The sequence below is a fragment of the Molossus molossus genome, unplaced genomic scaffold, assembly GCF_014108415.1.
Source record: "Molossus molossus isolate mMolMol1 unplaced genomic scaffold, mMolMol1.p scaffold_m16_p_10, whole genome shotgun sequence".
Classification (NCBI taxonomy): Eukaryota; Metazoa; Chordata; class Mammalia; order Chiroptera; family Molossidae; genus Molossus; species Molossus molossus.
In genome coordinates this window covers 34,895,651-34,916,581 of record NW_023425345.1, presented here as the reverse complement: position 1 = coordinate 34,916,581, position 20,931 = coordinate 34,895,651, and the positions used below count along the sequence as shown (strand labels likewise).

General features: G+C 39.8%; 1 protein-coding gene across 1 annotated transcript in view; it reads right to left on the bottom strand.

The window, feature by feature from the left end:
- Window positions 1–12,154, bottom strand: part of LOC118623386 (inositol 1,4,5-triphosphate receptor associated 2) — a 56,055-nt gene extending 43,901 nt beyond the window's left edge. Inside the window, exons 1-4 of the mRNA XM_036250881.1 lie at window positions 11,584–12,154; window positions 10,336–10,446; window positions 2,791–2,971; window positions 85–164 (exon numbers count right to left, since the gene is read on the bottom strand). Coding sequence (XP_036106774.1) covers window positions 85–164; window positions 2,791–2,971; window positions 10,336–10,446; window positions 11,584–12,154 — 943 coding nt within the window. The remainder of the gene's footprint in view (window positions 1–84; window positions 165–2,790; window positions 2,972–10,335; window positions 10,447–11,583) is intronic.
- Between the last annotated feature and the right edge of the window lie 8,777 nt (window positions 12,155–20,931).

The window sequence follows — 20,931 nt, the reverse complement described above, 5'->3', positions numbered from 1 at the left end:
GAAACACATACAACAGACTTTTATGAAAAATCCACTTCTCCAAACCACAAGTAGCAGAACAATCGCAAGGAAACCCATACATACTTGCTCTCCCTGATTTTATGCTGTCCTGTTCAAGAGCAGAATCATCACTGCTGCTGCCTGGTCCGCTATTCACTCCTTCCCTGTAGTCAAAAAACAAAACCTGTGAACTAGGATTCTTTGCCGGACCAGAGCTCAGCTAACTTCTCGAATGTGCTCTGTACTTTCCTATTCAGGTGTTTGTTTCTGGATTTTAAAACTGTCTATTTATTCAGCAACTATTTGAGCCCATCACTGTGCTTAGATAGGGTAATAAAAAAGAAATGTAAGGCAGTAATTCCTTCCACCTTCTGTAACCTATTTTTTTTTTAATTATTAATGTATTTTTTGTTAATCCTCACTCAAGGATATTTTTTCCACTGATTTTCGTTTGTTTGTTTAGAGAGAGTGCAGGGAGCGGGAGAGAGAGAAAAGAAAACATCGATGTGAGAGATTCACATCGATCAGTTTCTTCCTGCAGGACCCTGACCCAGGCTGGGGATTGAACCTGCAACCTAGGTATGTGCCCTTGACTGGGAATCAAGCCCAAGACTCTTTGGTATGTGGGCTGATGCTCTAACCACTGACCCATGCCAGCCAAGGCACCTTCCATAACCTTTTAATCTAACATGAAAAAGAAAATGTGCATGCATAAATAGGTAGGTGATAGCATGCAGCAGTTAGGATTAGGGGACAGGAGATCTCATAGATTAGGAAGCTGAAATCGTTTGGCATGATAAGTGGACATTTGTAGAGGTAGTAAGCCCATGAGCCTTAAAAGATTGGGAAGAAAAAGGCATAAACAACTTCTATTTTGAGATACATTGATGGTGTTATCATTTTCCCTTTCTCATGAAAAATCAAGTTGAAGTAGACTAATTGCACTGTGAGCATTTTACCCTTGAAATTCAGGGACGCCTTTGTCTGGTATACAAACTCAAATAAACAAATTAAAATTTCGATTATTTTTCCAAGTCTCTATACTATGATTTCAGTTTTGTTACTTAATCTTTCTAAATGCCAAATCCTTTCACCATCTCTCTGGAGCAGCCACGGAATTCTCTAAAGTTGTACTTACATCTCATTGTAGTTCACCGTGAGATGTCTATCCAAAGGCGGCTGAGCAGAGTAATTCAGTCAGCGTTCTTACCATGCCTAACTATGCACCCATCACCATCTCTGAGTTTTTGTTCTTACAATTTGTATTTATACCTCCCATGTTGTTTCTTTTTCTATACATGTTATAAAAAGTAGAGTTTTTCTTTTGCCCTTATGCTATTTTATAGATTATTGATGTTTTTATTATATAGTCAAATTTAACTATTTTAGAAAAATGACAAAATTTATGAGAAAAGAGAAAATTTAAAATCATCACACAAAAGACAATAATTTTGGAATATATTCTTTCTAATGTTTTCCTATGCATTTTTTTTTTTACAAATATGGAATTATACATATATGAATTAATGGCCTGTTATTTGAAATACATACATATTACTATTTATCTTGTAAAATATTTACCTAATTATAATTTTGAGTGACTATTTAGGATTCTAATGTATGAAAGTATTATAATTTATTTGTCCAACCCTCTATCTTTAAATATTTAGGTTGCTCCTATTTTTCACTATCATTAACAGCATTGCTGACAAATATTAGAGTACATAATTGGTTATTTTCCTTAAAGTTGCATTATTAGCTCAGACACATTGCTTATTTTTAAGGGTTTAGTACACATGCCTAAATTGCTCATGAAAACAACTGTACCAACCTACACTACACCAAAAATGTATGAGAGTGGGCGTCATTCTCTACCTGCCCTGATGACATGGGATAGAGGGATTTTTTAAAAACTTTGCTAAACTAATGGGCAAAAATGGTACATTGTCTTTATGTGCATTTTTTGATTACTAGTAAGATGAGATATTTTTATATATTTATCTTGCTTTCACAGTGAACTCATGTATGTCAAACACCATTTCAGTTATTTTTTCTTAAGTCCTATATCCTAACCGTATGTGAAATATAGCAAGTTTTGCCACTCTTTGGGCTTGAAGTTTTCTTTAAGCAAACCCCTAATACCGATGAATCGATAGCTAGATTAGTGGCTGAGTAAGAGCCTCAGGAATCTGGCTTCCTGTGAAGAAGGTGACCCTTCTCCAGTATCTACCAGGGCACCTGAGATCATGGTGCCTTTCTCCATCATAATTTTTTCTATTCCACTGTGTTTTTCCTTTCCCCCTTCGCCTCCCTATACTGTATTTGAAGCTTCTAAATTACACTCACTACCTAAACACCCCTACTAACCTCAAAAGGGTGTTCACTCTGAGTTTAATTTGGAGATTTGGTGGTCAGTATCACTAATTCGCTTGACTTCAATGCCAGCTCAATTCTTTGTGAGAACATAATATGCGCTGCCCCCTAGTCACAATAAATGAATGTTAACAGAATTAATGTAGTTAACATAATAGAGTCTCAAAGTGTGCACATCATCAGCATCACCGTTAGAAACGCAGATTATTAGGCTTCACCTCAGACAGACTGAACCATGGTGGTGATAGGGTAAGGGCACTGGCCAACAATCAGGCAGATAGTGTTCAGGTGATTGCAATGCATGCTAAAAGTGTGAGAAGCACCAGATTACATCCTTTCCACCAACAAAGAAAATAGTGATTAGCATTCCTTGCAGTCAGTTGTTGAAACAGCCTGAAAATGCTTCCTGCTGGTTACCGTTTGTTTCCACAGCAAGCCACCCATTCTCGCACGACGGCATGGAATGTCTCCAGATCCACCTGCAGGTCTCTCTTCTCAGGATCAACCATGTTCCATAGCTCCTCGAAGACTCCATCTTTAGAATCTTGACTAGCTGTTTGTCCTAGGTAATCTATTATTTTGGCAATTCTTACTGAGCCTTAGGAAGAAAAAAGGCAAATGAGTTTTGAAAGATGGGTTAAGAGTATTTCTTATAAGGGAGATGCTTAACTCTCTCAGGTTCCTTAGTCCCGGAAACGTGCCATGGAACCCCGGGGCCTGCTAAGGTGACGTGAATGGCAAGAGCTCTGCCTTGGATTGGAGCTGGAGTCAAATTCTGGCTCTGGAATGTAGCAGCTGAGAGGATTGGGGAAATTTACTTAGTCTCTTTGAGCCTGTTTTCTTATCTGTGAGATGGAGATGATAGATGTAGCTATGATAGATTATAGCTACATCTATCATCTCCATCTCATAGTTGTGAAGTTTACATTTGGATGATATAAGTAATTAATAATCAGTTGTATGTGGTGATCAAAATGCCACATTAGTTTTGTCTCTCATTCTTTCTTTAAAAAGCATTCAGTGAAGCAAGTTTTTTCTCTGTCCAGATGAAATTTCAGTCTTAAGTACTCTGATTTTTAGGGGGAGAGGGAATCAGGGTAGAGAGGTCATTCTTAGATACAGTCAGTCCTACTGTCGCATTCACAGATTAAAATCATCCAGACTAAGTTACTAATTGAGACCAATGTTCTTTAAGCATAAGACATCTCTTTTATTTCTAAGGCCTGCCTTGGGCTCTCCGCTTTGGGGGAGGGAGTGTGGGGGAGGGGAGGAAATAGGTAGAAGATTGATGAGGTGGAGAGTCGTCCCTCAAGTAGGTAAATATAGAACATTGTATAAGAAAAGTCTTGTAATTAGGAGAAGGGGATTGTTGAAAAGAAAACTGAATAACTTTAAATAGAGTATTAATTGAATGGCAAATGTCATTTGGCAGTGATAGAAAATATTGGGAAGAAAAAAATATTAATACAATTATTTAAAGAGATGACTTTTATTCCTTATTTGTAGTAGAATTCAAAAGAGAGTTAGACAGCCAACAAGAATGCCTATATCTCATTTTCCTTCACTAACACTCTAAACTTTCACATACCTCAACCTGGAAAGGCCTCCTATGATGGTTTTTTACTGGTATCTATCCAACTAAGCCATGGAGGCCTGGTTATTTGGTCAAGTATTATTCTGGCTGTTTCTGTGACAGTGTTTTGAATGAGATTAATATTGAAATTGGTAGACTAAGTAACACAGATTGTTGTCCTGAATAGAATAAAAAGAGATAATTCTTCCTGCCTGACTGCCTTTGGTTGGGTTGGGACATCAACTTTCCTCCTGCCTTTGGACTTGAACAGAAACAGCAACTCTTCCTGGTTCTGGAGCCTGTTGGCCTTTGGACAGGCATCAGCTCTCCTGGCTGTCATCTGGGAGACCTTGGACTTGGACTGGAGCTACACCAATGGCTCTCCAACTTGCTGACTCACCATGCAGATCTTGGGACTTGCCTGCCTCTATAATCATGTGAGTAAATTCCTTATCACAAATCTCTTTATAACACACACACACACACACACACACACACACTATGGGTTCTGTTTCTCTAGAGAACCCTGATTAACATAATTCCCATCTCCCTTCAGTGGAGCTTCCTTATTCTCTTCAGGGAAATAGTTCCTTAAAACCTGCCCAAACAGAGAGGTCTTCTAGGAATAAATAAGCTTACTCACCCTAGCAATATAATTAAATGTTCATGCAAATATTTTACTACAAGAATGTTCATTATGCTATTTATAATAGGGAAAAATATAATATTCAATTGAGACAGATTGGTTAACTATAATACTTTACCAATAACCATCCAAAAATGTATAGCATGCAAAGAAAATTTGTTGACACAGAGAAGTCTTCAAAATTATTAAGTGAGAAAAAGCAATTATAAAATAAGTCTGGAAACATGCTTATACATACTTAAGAAGTATGTTGTACATAGCTTAAGAAAAAGAAAAAAAAGACCCCAAAATATCTTAAATCATTTTCTGCAATCACATTGTGGTGGTGAGGTGAAGAGGCTCTAGGGTGTCCCTTTCATTCTGTCTCCTGATGTTTACACCCTTGTGTCGTCTCCCCCCCTAGAGTGTGGGCATGACCTGTGAGTTTCTTCTAACCAGCAGAACATGGCGAAGGAGATGGCACATACGTGGATGTGATTGCATGATTAAGTTACGTAAGACTGCAGTGCCTTGCTGGAGTCCCTCCCTCGCTGGCTTTGAAGAAGCAAACTGCTAGTTACGAGCTACTTAGGTTGAGAGGCCCAACTGGCAAGAAACTGAGGGAGGCCCCCAGCTGACAGCAGCAAGAATCTGGAGCCCTCAGTTCTGTACTACAAGGAACAAAATCCTGCCACCACATGTAGGTCATTCTCCACTGAGCCACGAATGAGACAGGCACCCTGGCAAACACCCTGATGGTAGCCTTGTGAGTTCCTTCACAGAGGACTCTGTGCCTAGGCTCCTGATCCACAGAAGCTGTGAGGGAATAAATGTGTGTTGTTTTAAGCCATCTAGTTTGTGGTAATTCAGCAACAGAGAAATAATACAAGTGGTTTGGGCATTGTTATTCGGAAACTATTGGGCTTGTGTTGTAGAATAAAGCAAAAAAGCACTTATATAGGTGTAATCGAGAACCAGAATTTTCTCTGGGTAAGAAAGGAGACACAGATGTAGAAGGACTAAGTAAAACTCCGATAGTGTTGATTTTGCGCTGGAAGAAATGTGACAAACTCATTTTATCTTCAAAAAAATGAAGTACTTCTTAGGTCCGACCACTGAAAAGGCCTATAGACAACAATCATCCCTTTTCACCAGCTTATTGTCCCTGTGTTATTTCTCATGAGAAGTAGTCATGGATCCTTGAAGAAATAGCTGATTCCAAAGTTGGCATAGGACCTGTACAAGATAATCCTAGAGGCTTTTATACCTGGGAAAGCAATGATGGGAACACGCCAAAGTATTAGTACATGCCAAAGTATTAGTACCTGGGGCATCTGTTTATACGAAGAAGGAATGAAATGCTCCTAAAAAGATGGAAACATACCAAACAGACATAAGAGCCAGCTTAAAGACTATCCTATTGGCCAACTCTGGAACAATTTGAACACCAAAATAAATAAAGATTGCAACAGATTATAATCCGTTGAATAATAGAAGAATCCAGAAATTCATAGTGATATTAATCCAATAATTAGGGAGAAGATAAAACCTTTTTGGGAGATTGACAAGTAATACATCTAAAAAGAATAGTGGAGATAGAAAAATTTCTATTTGGCAACTATCATAGTAGTACTTGAATTAGGCAAGAAATATCAATGGATGTTATGTTTCTGATCACCAATTCCAATGTGTGGGCTTTTCCCTCACACATTCAAGCAATTCTTGGATACCAACTGGGTGTCCTACAATTTAACTCAATTCTGACACTACCTACCGGGTGATAGTATCAAATCCCACAAGTGAATGGCTCAGTTCTTCAGGACTAACCCCCCACCTTTAGATGTCAATTGCAAGTCCAGGTTGTCACCTGTGTTTCTGACCAACCAGATACAGATTGGAGGTTCTAACCTCCTCCCCCTTGGGTTTAGTTAATTAATTTGTTAGAGTGGCTCACATAGCTCAGAGAAACATTTTACTTACTAGATCACCTGTTATTATAAAAGGATATAATTAAGGAACAGTCAGATGGAAGGTTATGGGGAAAGGGCCCAGAATGTCTATGCTCTCCCTGGCTTGCCATTCTCTCCAAATCTCTCTGTTTGTTTACCAACCTGCAAACTCTTCAAAGCCTCTCCTTTTGGCTTTCTACAGAGGTTTAATTACACAGGCATGACTGATTAAATTATTGACCATTGGTGACCGAACTCAATGTCCACTCCCTCTTCCCTCCCGCAGAGAGTAAGGGGGTGAGACAGAAATGTCAACCCTCTAATCATCTTGTTGGTTCCTCTGGCAATCAGCCCCCATCCTTAGGTGGGTCTAAAGTCACCTCATTAACACAACAAAAGAAAGCTTTATTGCTCTCATAACTTAGGAAATTCCAATGGTTTCAGGAGCTGTGTGCCAGAAATGAGACAAAAACAAATATATATTTATTATTATAAATCAAAACATCATAGATGCTAAAACTAGTGAGTGAAAGCGATGCTGTATAAGCAGCTAGTTATTAATAATAGGAAAGGAGCAAAGGGAAGGCCTGGCATAGGCAAGTCATTTGGGCAGCTTCACCAGGAAGTTGCAATTTCACACTCCCCAGCCCTTTCCCTGCAGATCAATGGGGGAGGGGTCCAACAAAGGATAGACCCACCCACAGTGACATTAGTGTAACTAGGGAAGGTGCTGGTCAGTCAAACCTGGAGACAGAGAGTGTTGGCCAGGATGGGCATGGCCATTGCAAACCCGGGAAAATTTGGGAATACATAATCCCCAAAACAAAGGAATTCTTTCTCTTGTTACTTTTGTGGCTCATGACTCTTGGCTCATGGGATTCTCTCATTCCTGCTTCCTTGCATTTGCCTGTATGGCCCACAGACGTGCAGACCCCACATGCAGTGGACTAATGGACTACAGTGGGAACACACAAACTAAACCAGCCTTGTTGCTGGATTGGACATGGCTCCAATATGGAACAGAAACTCTGGACACTGACTCTGATTCTAGCCCTATGAAACCACAGCTACCCTTCTTTTGTGGCAGGATTGAGGGAGAGGGGACCTTGGAAACTCAGGAACACAACTCCACAGGGAAAAAAAGCTTTCTACAATACTGCATCCTCCCGTGGGGGCCTCCAGAAATTCTTATTTCAGCAGTACCCCCAAGAACCCCATTTCCATCGGTAACAAAACTTTGATGAGAAACAGGATAACTACATCAACAAAGTATCTTCCCATCAATTACATATTAATTACAAAGTAAAAATAGTAATTTTACAATGGGACAACCGCAGACACCACACTAACCAAGGAATCACAGTTTAAAATCCTGATCTATCGGACTGAGAAGAACACATCACTCTGCAGTGTCTGCAGAAATGTGTGACCTGGATAATCAAGAGGAAATATCAGACCTTCTACAACGTAACTGGCCTACACTCTTCAAAACACTCAAGGTCACAAAAGACAAGGAATCCGAGGAACTGCCAGATGAAGGAGACTAAAGAGATGAGACAATTAAATACAAAAGTGATTCTGAATTAGATCCTGGACCAGGACACAAAAAAAACTCTAAAGTACTTTATTGGGATAAGTAACAAAACTTGAATATACAATTTTGAATTAGATCATGGCATTGTATCATTGGCAAATATCCTGATTTTGATCATTGTTCTGTGGTCATGCAAGCAAATGTCCTTTTGTGTAGAAAATATATACCGATGTACTTAGAGGTAAAAAAAAAAAAAGCCACAATTTATTCTCAAGTGATCAGAAACAATCAAGCTTTTATCCTACCTCTCCTTTGATTAAGGAGACTCAGGACAGCCCAGCAGTCGATGAAGCAGGGGAGAGTTTCTCTTATAGACTATTCCAGCTGACAAATTAGGAAGGATGATATAATGTCATCGTTTGCAACACCCAATACAAGAAGAGATTTGAGCCTCCATCATCAATAGTTTTGCCTTCTGATAAAAATATGTAATCTATGTAGAATTCTTGCCAAAAATAAATAAACAAACCAAAGTTTTATCTGATCAGACTCTAAATATAAGGGACAGAGAAACAGGCTAAGACTGTTTCCACAGTCACACAATCACCAAAATTCAGATTAGGGAACTCTGAGACAAAAGAACCAGGTTCATTAACAAATAACTTAAACACAATAAAAATGAGAGATGGAAAGGGAGCACTGATATAAGCCACATAACTAACTACTATGAACAAACCTTTCTTGGATATTGATTTGAACAATTAAACTGTTACAGAAAAATTAAATTTCTCGCCAGGCCAGTGTGGCTCATTGGATTGAGCATCCTCCCATGGACTGAGAGGTCCCAGTTCAATTCCTGGTCAGAGCACATGCCTGGTTGTAGACTTGATCCCCAGAAGGGGGCATGCAGGAGGCAGCTGATCGATATTTCTATCTCTCTCTACCTTTCTCTCTCTCAAAAAAAATCAAGAAAAACATATAAAAAATAAATTTCTCACACAAGTGAGAACTTTCAAATACTGACAAGATATTCAATATTAAGAAATTATGTTATAGTTTTAGTCATAATAACATGGTAGTTGTGTTTGAAATCATTCTATTTCAGAAATATGTATTGAAATATTTGCAGATGAAATATTGTAATGTTTTGGATTTGTCTCAAAATAATCTAGAATGGAGAGGAAAATGGGGCGGGGGGAATATATATATATATATATTCCAAATAAAACAAAACATATTGACAGAGGAAATTGTGGAAGGTTATAAAGCAAATCACTAGGAAGAAAGATCATGTCTTCTTTTAGACTTCTCTTTCCCTTATTCACTTTCATTTATATATACATCAAATGACAAAGAGTATTCTTTAAGAAATGAATGGATATTTGGACATTGCACAAGATGATTTAAATTAATTTTAGTGTGAATGTAGACCAACCCAGTTGAGACCAGATGCTATATTAGGCTCTAACTTTTTGAAATATTTAATTATAAATTGGGATAATTAAATTGCTATCCCACTGATTAATGATCACAATCTGTGAGCACTGGCAATGTTGTAGGTTTCAAAAGGATCCTTTAATATCATTTGTTTAACTAGAAATATGAGTCCAATATATATGCCTCTGGGCATTTCCACTTATAACCTACTACTTAATATGGCCTCTTTTTATCAACATGCTTTTAAATAACTTTAATTAAGATCTAAGCATAGGTTTGCTGGTGGCTCAGTGGACTGAGCATCACCCCATGGGCTGAGAGGTCCTGGTTTGATTCTTGGTCAGGGCACAAGCCTGGGTTTTGGGCTTGGTCCCCAATGGGGGGATGTGCAGGAGGCAGCTGATCAATGTTTCTCACATCAATGTTTCTTTCTCTCTCTGCCTTCTTCTCTTGCTCTAAAAAAATCAATAAAACCATAATTTTTTTAAAATCCAAGCATGAAACCAAAACCAAAAAACCAAACAACAAATCACTAACAATGGCCACTCCAGATAATTGGATTACTGCCGGTTTTCTCCTTTCTTTTTATCTATATACGATTCACTGTACTACAGTGAGTATGAATTATTTACGTACTAAAAATTACTTGTGGGCATTTTTAAAAGAACACATCTCTTTTAAAAAAGCAGAAGTGAAACTCTGAAATGAAAACTTTTGAGCTAAACAAGTATGTGGTTTTATACATTTTGAAGTATACATTTCTTCTGTGGCAACACCATTTCCCTCTCAAGTGCAAGGACCTGCTGAACACCACAACCATGTGAGCAGATACTGTCCAACATACCTCTGTGCTGTGTGTCACACGCCTGAAAAACACTCGTGAAGAACTCCTCACAGGTCCTGCCAATGCTGTGCGTGACGTCTCCCCCGCTGCCTTCAGCTCCCAACTTCCATCCTGTTAGAAGGAAAGGCTTGCAAATCCAAAAATGCTTTTCTGGGCCACAATGATTAACTAATTCTTTTGTTTTAATTTTAACAAAGAAAACATCTGAGTACCCAGCCTACAATACTGGTTACTTAACTTAAACAGACCAAGCAAAACAGTGGTCTTGAAGGTCTACTATTTGTTTTTTTCTTTAATTTATACGTTTTATAAAAGTAGGAAAAAACACTCGGCCAGTGTGGCTCAGTGGTTGAGCATCGACCCCTGCACCAGGAGGTTGCTGGTTTGATTCCCGGTCAGGGCACATGCCCAGGTTGTGGGCCAAATCCCCAGTGGGGGCCATGCAGGAGGTGGCCAGTCAATGTTCTCTCTCATCCATGTTTCTATCTCTCTCTTCCTCCCCCTTCCTCTCTCTCTAAAAATCAATCAAGAAAAAAAATAAATTAAAAAATAGGAAAAAAGGAGAGGCAATGACAGGGAAATGAGCTTTTCTTGCCCTGTAATAGTAAAAGCACTCTGTAAGAAAACAAGTAGTATAACAGAGAGAAACACAGAGGGAAAGAAGACAGCTATAGAGTGTGTCATTTTACACGGTTTTGTTTTGCAGTGCCTAGCATGTATGCCACTCTGTCAGCAATCCCCGGGAGTTCCCAAAACTTCCACTGAAATTGGCCTGTGAAATTTACATTCTCCCCTGGCCTGATTTATTGGCTGTACTTGGAATCCACACTTTCTCCTTACATGTTTTACTCACTCACACAAAAAAATTGCTAAAATGGTCATTTTCAGCAAAGCACCTGAGAACCATATGAATTTTAATTCCCCTGTATCTATATATTCTTATCATGACATTCTAATTTTTCCTGAAGAATGTTTTTCAGGTCATTAGAGAAATGCCAATGATTATGATTGTAAATATAATCTAGAATTTCTATCAGGTTTTTCATTGACATCATAGAAAATACTTTAATTTACATATAAACTTTTCTTTTAAGATCTAAACAACAACAACAAAACTTAAAAAGGGAAAGATGGGTGTTTCCAACCAAGCTTTAACCATGTAAATCGTTTTGTTTGTTTTAGTTCAGGTATTCTGAAAGTGACATGCTTATTGCTTTATTGAAAGAACATTAAAAGGTGAATATTTACCATCTTCATTCAGAGACCCCTTTTTCACCACTGAATCCGGAGGAGTAAAAATGTCAGAACTTTGATCAGAGGTGGAATCAAAGTCAGGTTTTAAGATACTAAAATGATTTCCACTATGATAAGTAGCCAAGTCCTTGGTGGAGAAGGGGTCCCCCTTTCCGATCTGTGATACCAGCGATGTGTGATTCTGGGAGCCCTGCCATCTCAGCCTTGAGATCTTTTCAGAGCTTGTGAGGGTAGAGCATGCTGCATCCTCGGGGGGGCCGAGATGAGAGCCGGACGGGGTGCGTGAAGACACTGTTTGAGGAGATGGAATGAAGGCGGCGTCCTTCTCAGAACCTGAGAAGTGAGTGCAGGGTGTGGGGACGTAAGCGGCAGTCATTTTCTTCAGTACCTCTTCAAGATCCTTCCTGGTGTTAGTCTGCGGACTCTCAAAACTGCTGGATTGGTATTTGATGATCTGTTGGCTCGGATTTGAAAGCTCTTCTCTCTTTCGGATGGCTCTGATTTTTCTGCAGATGCTTTCCACCGGGTTATGCCTCTTCTCAGTCACCTTCCTTGCAAAGGCCATTGTTGACGGTCCTCCACTTTTATAGGTGAAATGGCTAAAGTACAGGCAAAATTAGACATGCGTTTTAGAATTAGCATTGCCCTAACAACTTAGCCATAGGCTACTTATTCCTAACTCAACTTTGGAGATATCAAGGTATCTTTATTATTATTATTTTTTTTATCCTCACCCGAGGACATTTTTCCATTTTTTGTTCAGGTAGAGTGGGAGGGGGAGAGAGGAACAGAGAGAGAGAGAGAGAAACATCGATGTGAAAGGAACACATCAAGTGGCTGCCACCCGCACAACCAACCAGGGCCGGGGACAAACTGCAACCGAGGTACGCGCCCTTAGCGGGAACCGAACCCGGGTCTCTCAGGACCGCAGGCCGACGCTCTAACCGCTGAGCCAAACTGGCCAGGGCTATCAAGGTATCTTTAAATAACTGTCCTTAAACAATTGCTTTAAACAGCCTCCCATGTATTTAACTTTGGCACTCAAATTTCTAGAAAATATTAAGTCAACATGCGTAAAATACTTACCACATCAGGCATGGTACTAAGTTCTTTATACATATCAACTCATTTCATCCTCAACTCTAGGAGGTAAGCATTACTATCATCTCCATATTCAGGCAGAGAGAGAAAAAGGGACACACCCAAAGTCACCCAGTTAAATGCCAGGGTCCAGTTTGAAACCAGGCAGTCCTGCTGTAGAAGCTGGACTCCTAACCATACTGCTTTCCATTAATAATTACATGGCGAAGATGATGATGGTGAGGATGCTAACAGCCTCTATTGAGCACCTGCTCAGGTTCTCATCCACTGAGAACTTCCTAAACATGCCCTATATCAGGTTTTACACATGTTATGTCTAAACTTGATACACACCCTGTCAGATATGTGAAAATATCCTTTTTGTTTGTTTGTTTTTATAGTTTATTAATTTTTAGGAGAGAGGAAGGGAAACGAGAGAGATGTAAGACGGTAACACTGATTGGCTGCCTCCAGCATGCCCCTGACTGGGAATAGAGCCCACAACCTGAGCATATGTGCCCTGACCAGGAATCGAACTGGTGATCTTTAGGTTCATGGGACAGTGCCCAACCAACTGAGCCACACCAGCCAGGGCAATATCCTCTTTTTAAAGATAATAAAACTGAGGCTCTAAAAGATCAAGTCACTTGCTAATGGTCACATCTCTAAGATTCGAGCCAAAGGGTGTCTGACTCTAGCATAATTTTATTAAATGGCAGGAGATATGACCTTAAACAGATGACTGCTCAAACCCAGAAGCACAAATATGGAGAAGGGGGGAGAAGGCCGGAGGGGTTAAACAGGGGCAGGGGATTAAGAGGTACAAATTTCCAGTTATAAAAGAAAGAAGTCATGGGAATGTAATGTGCAGCATAGGGAACAGAGTAAATAACATCGTGTTAACTTTGCAAAGTGACGGCACTAAACATACGGTGGTGACCGCTTTGCAATGTATACATGTCAAATCACTATGTTGTATACTCAAAACTATCAATATTGTATGTCAATTATATCTTAACAAAAAAAAGAACTTCTTATGAGACAGTAATTAAGGAATTTGGAAGTAAGCCCCAATTTTTTTCTAAACAGATAAAATTTTAATTATGCTAGGCAAAGAGTTACAATAGTTGGAATAGTTACAAAGAGTTCAAAAGTTATGATTTTTAGGAACTTAACAAAAATTTGCACTCATAGAAATTTAAGGGAAAAAATTTCCTAATAGAAAATTAGCAAAAGCTACAAAATTTTTAGAAGAGCTATAACTGCAGGAGGTATTTAGAAAGACTGAGAAGAAGAAGGTATTCGAAGTCCTCTTAATCTGTACTTCAACACGATGGCCATCAGCACTAGCCTGTAACATTTCCACCAACAGAATCCTTTACTATCTGAAGTAATAACCACTTTGAATGTTTTTGTTATCACTTGACTACACCCTTCTTTCTGTGTATTCAAGGTTGTCTTTCAGTGCCAAGTCTAAAACACCTTCCTCTGTTCAGATCCTGGACTCGACTCTTTCTGTTCTCTCCTAGGGTGTGTAGACACTATTTTGTCATTCAAATGTTGTCTTCTATTATTAGATTGTTTCATATGTGTATGCATGTTGTCTTCTCAAAAACACTTAATTTTTGTATTCAAAAGTCATGATGTCATTCTTTTCTAGACGCTCAGTGACTTATTATTATTGGTATAATGAATAGTCCACAATTGTATAACATGTAATGACCAGGCTGGTGGACTTGTCCCCCAGCTGCAGTGAGTGTTGGCTCTCAACGAAGCAGCTGCCCCTTTACTGGAGAAGGCCCCTGGCCATCAGGACCTGCTCCTTGCTCAGCTGGGAGGTTGGACGGGAAGTATGGCAACAACAGAAGAGATTTCGCCTGTGAACACAACGCATTCCAACTCTACGGCTGACCAGGGCGGTGATACAGCTGGAGCCATCTGACTGCCCCAGGTCAAGTGAAGAGCCCTGTAAAAGACTGGCGAGGTGTCTGTCGGGGTTCTCAATGTGATGTGGCTGTGTTTCCCTTCGAGAGCTGGAGAACTGAGGCACAGGCTAGCAGGGGGCTAACTGAAGCCTTGGAATAGGAACCTCAGACTCCCAGATGCTGTCTGCTCTCCGTGTTGGACATTGATGTGATGTCCAAGCCACAGTGAAAGACCCCACTTTGTGGGCCTCTGTGACTGATCCAAATTAGTGTTACTAGCATATAGCACATGCTTTTCTATTTGCTTTTCCAAGGCATTTTTCTCTTACCATCTGTTTTCTGAAATTCCGTAACTCACCTAAGTGAGCCTGCTCCACAGTTTATAAACTAAACCTTATAAAGAGTACACTTGATACACTAACTGTGAGCTAACAAAACTTCACAAGATGAGCTTGTTTTTCTTTTTTCTAATACAGAGCAGAACATTTGTGGGAGTGCAATAAATGCAATGTGATAAGAATTTCAGATTTAAGAAAATTTTTTTTCTTTATTGACTTTAGAGAGGAAGGGAGAGGGAGAAATAGAATCACGGATGAGAGAAAACATGGATTGGCTGCCCCACTGAGGACCAGGCCCACAACCTGGGCATGTGCCCTGGCCAGGAATCAAACTGGAGAACTCTCGGTGCATGGGTCAATGCTCATGCACTTTGGCTACACCACTGAGCCACACCAATCAGGCAAGGATTTCAGATTTTGTGTTGCCTTCTCATATATGGCCTGGAAACATCTCCTGTCTGTCCTGTCCAAACCTCTTTTCAGTCATAGATCCTCACAGAAAAATTAGATGCAATCTATCGAACACTGAAAAATATCAGTCTGCCTTGATTTATGCAATAACTGTCTTTGAAAAAGTATGAACTGGAAATTAAAAACTGAAAGTTAATTGTACCAGCAGAATCAGTTGCTTGGAGTCTCTCTTTTAAAGGAATTTCCTCTCTATTTATCCTTTAGTTTATTGAATACGTACTATATAAAGATGGTACACTAGCAGAAACCCCAATGGCAAGGCTCTTGTTTTTAAATTCTTTGACTCTTCGTGCCCCTCCAGTGATTCATCCCCTTAGGCACTCAGCCAATACTTAGTATCTAACGTGTGTGAAACCCTGTGCAGATACTGGAGGTACAGTCATGAGCAAAATAGAGTATCTGCTCTCCTAACACTTGTGGTCTATGAAGATACAGATATGAACAAGTATGCTGGCAGGATTACCAGATTAAATCCAAGATGCCCAACGAAATTTGAATTTCAAATAAACAGTGGCTAATTTTTTTTTATTATGTCATAAAAGTTACACAGGAAAAACTTATATGGAAAATTATTTGTTGTTTATCTGATACTCAAATTTCACTGGGCATCTTGTTATTTTGTCAGCTAAATCTAGCAACCCTAAAGCCTACAGACAAATAAATAATTACATACTGGGAAAGAAAGTGCCAGGGGTTATGAGAACATATAATAGGGAGTTATTCTAGTTTGGCAGCAAAGACAGAGAAAAATTGGGGAGCGTCTATTATGTGTCATGCACTGCATAATGCTATACATATTGTTAGCTAAATTCATGGTTATAAACAGAAAATTAAAAAGTGGAACCATAAATCTGCTATAGGAATTCCCATTAACTAAATGTAATATAAAATAATGTTAGATATTATCTGAACCAATTATTTCACTAATCTTATTTCTCCTATTGATTGAACTATGCCCCAATGTTTTTATTTCTAGAATCTGAGTCCTGTCATTATTATTGCCTGAATTGCCTTGTTGTATGTAGTAAAAGCTCTTGAATCAACAATTGTCAACCATCTTCTTGATATAAAACTATAAAGCAATAATTAAAAGCCTCTGACGCATGGCAGCATAAAAGAAGTGTGATTTGTTTCTTATCTTACTTAAACTTTGGCCACTTGTAACATATCCAGTTTTTACCTGGATGTAACTGCAGCATTCAACATTAACCTCTAAGAGCCCTGGTTCAGTGGTTGAGCATTGACCCATGCACTATGAGGTTGCTGGTTCAATTTCCAGTCAGGGCATATGTCCATGTTGTGGGCCCGATCCCCAGTGGGGGGGCACGCAGGAGGCAGCCAATCCATGTTCTCTTAATTGTTGTTTCTATATCTCTCCCTCTCCCTTCCTCTCTCTCTAAAAAAATAAAGAAAACAAAAACAAAAACAAAACATTAACCTTTAAGAGTTGTGCACTCTTTGAGACTTACAGAAATCTACAATTGTTTTGACTTCCTAAAGGGGTAGTCAGTAGGTTAGAATAAATATACCATGTGTGTACAATGTAGACAATATTTCATATTGTTAGGCACATACGAAGAACATAAGAGCATTATTTGTGTTTTTCAATATCAATATTCTTCAATCACTACGAAAACTGTTGCATTTCTTTGCAAAGAAAGACACAAGATTTATACAGAGACACAAAAGTAGCATCCTTGAAAAAGTTAGCCGATTTCAGGGTGGTTCAAAAAGATCTTTAGAGAGCCGGAATCAAACTTGGGCTGAAAGGAGTTATGTTGACAATATTATCATCTTTCTTTTGTCAACCGTTTACATGTCTTTCCCTTTACTAATTGTTGTTTTTTAAACACTGAACTTACAAACTTTAGGTGGCTTGCTTCAACAATCATTCAATAGTTAATTATGCAAACCTTTCACCTAAGTGAGTCCCACTTGGTGGTTAATTAAGGCAAAGCCCTTAATTAATGTATATCGAAAATTAAATACATATCTGCACACAGGCATGCCTTGGAGAGAGCATGGGTTTGGTTGCAGATCACTGCAATAACGCGAGTTGTCATCTTTTTGCTGGTGGAGAGTTTTGCCTTTAATTTGTTAAAAACGCCACATCTGTGAAGTGCAATGAGGCCAGGGCAATAAAACCAGATCTGCCCGTGTATGTACATAGGTGAACAAAAGATTCCTTTTGCCCTGGCCGGTTTGACTCAGCGGTTAGAGCGTCGGCCTGCGGTCCGGAGAGACCCGGGTTCGGTTCCGCTAAGGGCACGTACCTCGGTTGCAGTTTGTCCCCGGCCCTGGTCGGTCGTGCGGGTGACAGCCGCTCGATGTGTTCCTTTCACATCGATGTTTCTCTCTCTCTCTCTTCCTCTCTCTCCCTCCCACTCTACCTGAATAAAAAATGGAAAAATGTCCTCGGGTGAGGATAAAAAAAAAAAAAGAGAGATTCCTTTTGCCGAAAGGGCACATTGCTAACAATGAAACACCAGTCAACTCTCCATCAAGACATAAGAAGAAATATCTGTTCCCTGAGACGTTCCCAGGAAACTCGTCTTTAGCCAGCCCAGTGGGAGAGCAGAGCATAGTTTTCTACTTAACCAGTAAATTCTATATTTGCCCGATTACACCATTTTCAGTCTCTGTGACTTATATTTAACATGATAAAATAATAACACTCACTTCTTTTCTGCCCTCCCGAGGAGAGATGATAGCATCTGTTAGAATGATTTGCAAACCACAAGTTCCAAATTTAGCAATGTCCAGTGAGGCTGCCATCTGCAAACCTTTTGCTTGCTGATAAATGCAAGCTGGTATAGAGTGAAACCCTCTCCTCCCACCATTCCCTTAACCTTGTTATATTAAGCTCGTTGGCCTGGGTCACAACAAATTTACATCTCACACTGGAACAATGCCTGAAATAGCATAGTCACACATATGCTTCTGAAAACTGTGTTCTGTTTCAGTTCTTATTCTATGAAGTCTGCTTTTCTTCTCAGAAGCAGGAGAAAAAACCTGTGATAAATCTCTAACTCCAAGCACTCAGGAGCTCCCATACTCTTCCCGTCTACAAAACCGCAGTTCCCACTAACGCACATGCCAAATGATCAGGACTGAAAGTGACAGTCAAGACTTCAGGTATCCAAAAGCCCATTTTCCAAACAATCTTGAGATTTTCCGGTGGTGAAAGCAACATTTCTGGGGAACCTAGCATTACCCCTTCCAGCTTCCCATCTTTTCCCCCCAAGTTTTCCAGTGTTGTGGTTTTATTCCTAGATTTGTTTTAAGTTTCCAGTGGACTCCGTTGAACCCCCGGTATAGACCGATACGGGTGGTTTGTCTTGTTTGCCACAAGCGTGCTGAGTTTGGGTTTGGGGTGAGGAGACAACAGAGAGGCTACATCTGGGGTTGCTTTTCCCTGTTCAGGGCAGGATTTGTTCCACTATAGATGGCTAACGGTTCTAGCATGCACCAAAATCTATTAACGTGGGGGAAAAACTCACCACCTTATATTCACTTCACCAGCACTCCAAGAACCACCTTCGGAAAACTGGGACCCAGGACTGGAGGCCTGCAGACTCAGGTGGCGTGGGCGGGGCTCCCTGCTACCTGGTGCTGGGAGTGAGGTGCAAGAGGCTGGAGAAGAGGGAAGCCACTGACGAGCTACACCTGCCTCTTTGGCTCAGCCAAGATCATGAAAAGGCGGGTGTGAAGAAAGACACGTGGGAGGAACAAGGATGACTGCTTTGGCTGCATCCATGCCATTCCGGGGCACTCCTACTACAGTGATCACAAAGATATAAAGATCACTGAGGATATACTCTCTTTAGGGAGGAAGGAAAAGTTACTTTTTAAGTTAAACTTTATACATTTCTATTGGGCCAAGTGCTGGTTTCTAAAACATTTTTGTTATTAATCATCGTCTTTTATGGGATTGTATCTGGTTTGGGAGACAAGATGTATAAATTATGCAAAGTGCAACAATTAAGCAAACAGGTACAGGAGTAGTACATTAATCTCCACGGGAGGTCACGATAGGATGAGGTCGGTGTGGGTTGAGAAGCCTTTATAAAATCGATGGGACATAAGTTGGGCTTTAAGTAATAAAATATTTTGGAAAGCTAGAGACTTGGACAAACTGGGAGGCGGGGAGAGACAGCTTGTTTTGGCAGCACTAGGTGAACAGTAATGAAACCTTGAGATAGGTCGGAGGTAGTGGAGTAGTTAAAATATATATATGTTTAGATGGGTAGCAATTAGGCAGATTCAGAAATGAATGGAATCTTCTATCATGCTTTTTCCCATTCAAGGAAATCATGTTCAGCTGGGACAAACATCTTAGAGCAAAATAAAACCTACCACAAAAGAAACAAAAACTCCAACCAGGACCAGGGTTGTGAACACACAGCCCGAAGCATCATCACCGGAACTGAAATTTTGTTCTCCAGCTGGTAGTTTTGCTCACTACCCAAGAGGCTTCTCTAGCCCGATCACTCGGTCCCTAATTACACTCTTCACAGACCTTAGCTTCGGTGATTTCCTACTTCTCCCCTATGTTCTGTCTGCCCTGCTCGTTCTAGGGTGCTCTGAAGATCTCTGTTTTGAATTGTTATATATGCTCCTATTCCGGTGGGTCATCATTTCTGTCACCAGGTGAGAGGGAGGCTGTAGTCAAGAGTTGGGGTTCTGAATTGAAATAACCTGAGTTCAAATCCCAGCTCTGCCCTCACTAGTTCTGTGACCTTAGACAAGTTACTTAACTCTCCGTGTTCAGTTTCTTCACCTGAAAAAATTGCATCAATATCACGAATGACCTCTTGGGTTTGCTGTAGGAATGAAATATCACACATGCATGATGCACTTTCTGAAACACCCTCAATTTATTCAGATATTTAATGTCCTCCTGAAGTCCAAAATAGCGTCTAGCAAGATATGACCAGTTAACCCATTCCTCTCATTAGTCTCGCTGTTTCATTCCCCATCAAATGAACTATTATAACATCCATGCTTGTGATCTTCTTATCAATCCACAGATACCGAAACTAGCAACAACCCAGAGAGATTTCCCTCCTCGTCATAAAGGAAGCCAGCGGTGAAGCCAGAAATAACATTCAACTTCTGAAGTCACCAGACCATATCGCCTGTCTGGTAAATTATACTCTTATTTCCTGCTCCAATTAAGTGCGTCACACCTGATGTTTCTCAGCGCAGTGAGAGGAATAATCGGAATAAATTCCAACGGCTCTGCAGTGAATTGAACGAAGATGTTATTTCATTATTTACTAATTTGTGGCTTTGTGCTTATTCTAACACAGTGATTTTCAACCAGTGTGCTGTAAGAATTCCTAATCCATGCCATACCTGACTATTTAGTCAGGGGCACTGACCTCTTTCCCCTTACATTGCCAAATAAAGAAATGACAACAGCCAACACAACAATAGCTGTCTGGTGTGAATGAATCAAAATTATACCTTTTTTTTTTTTGGTCAGATCGACAAAAAACATACTTTTTGGTGTACAGCAGAATTTC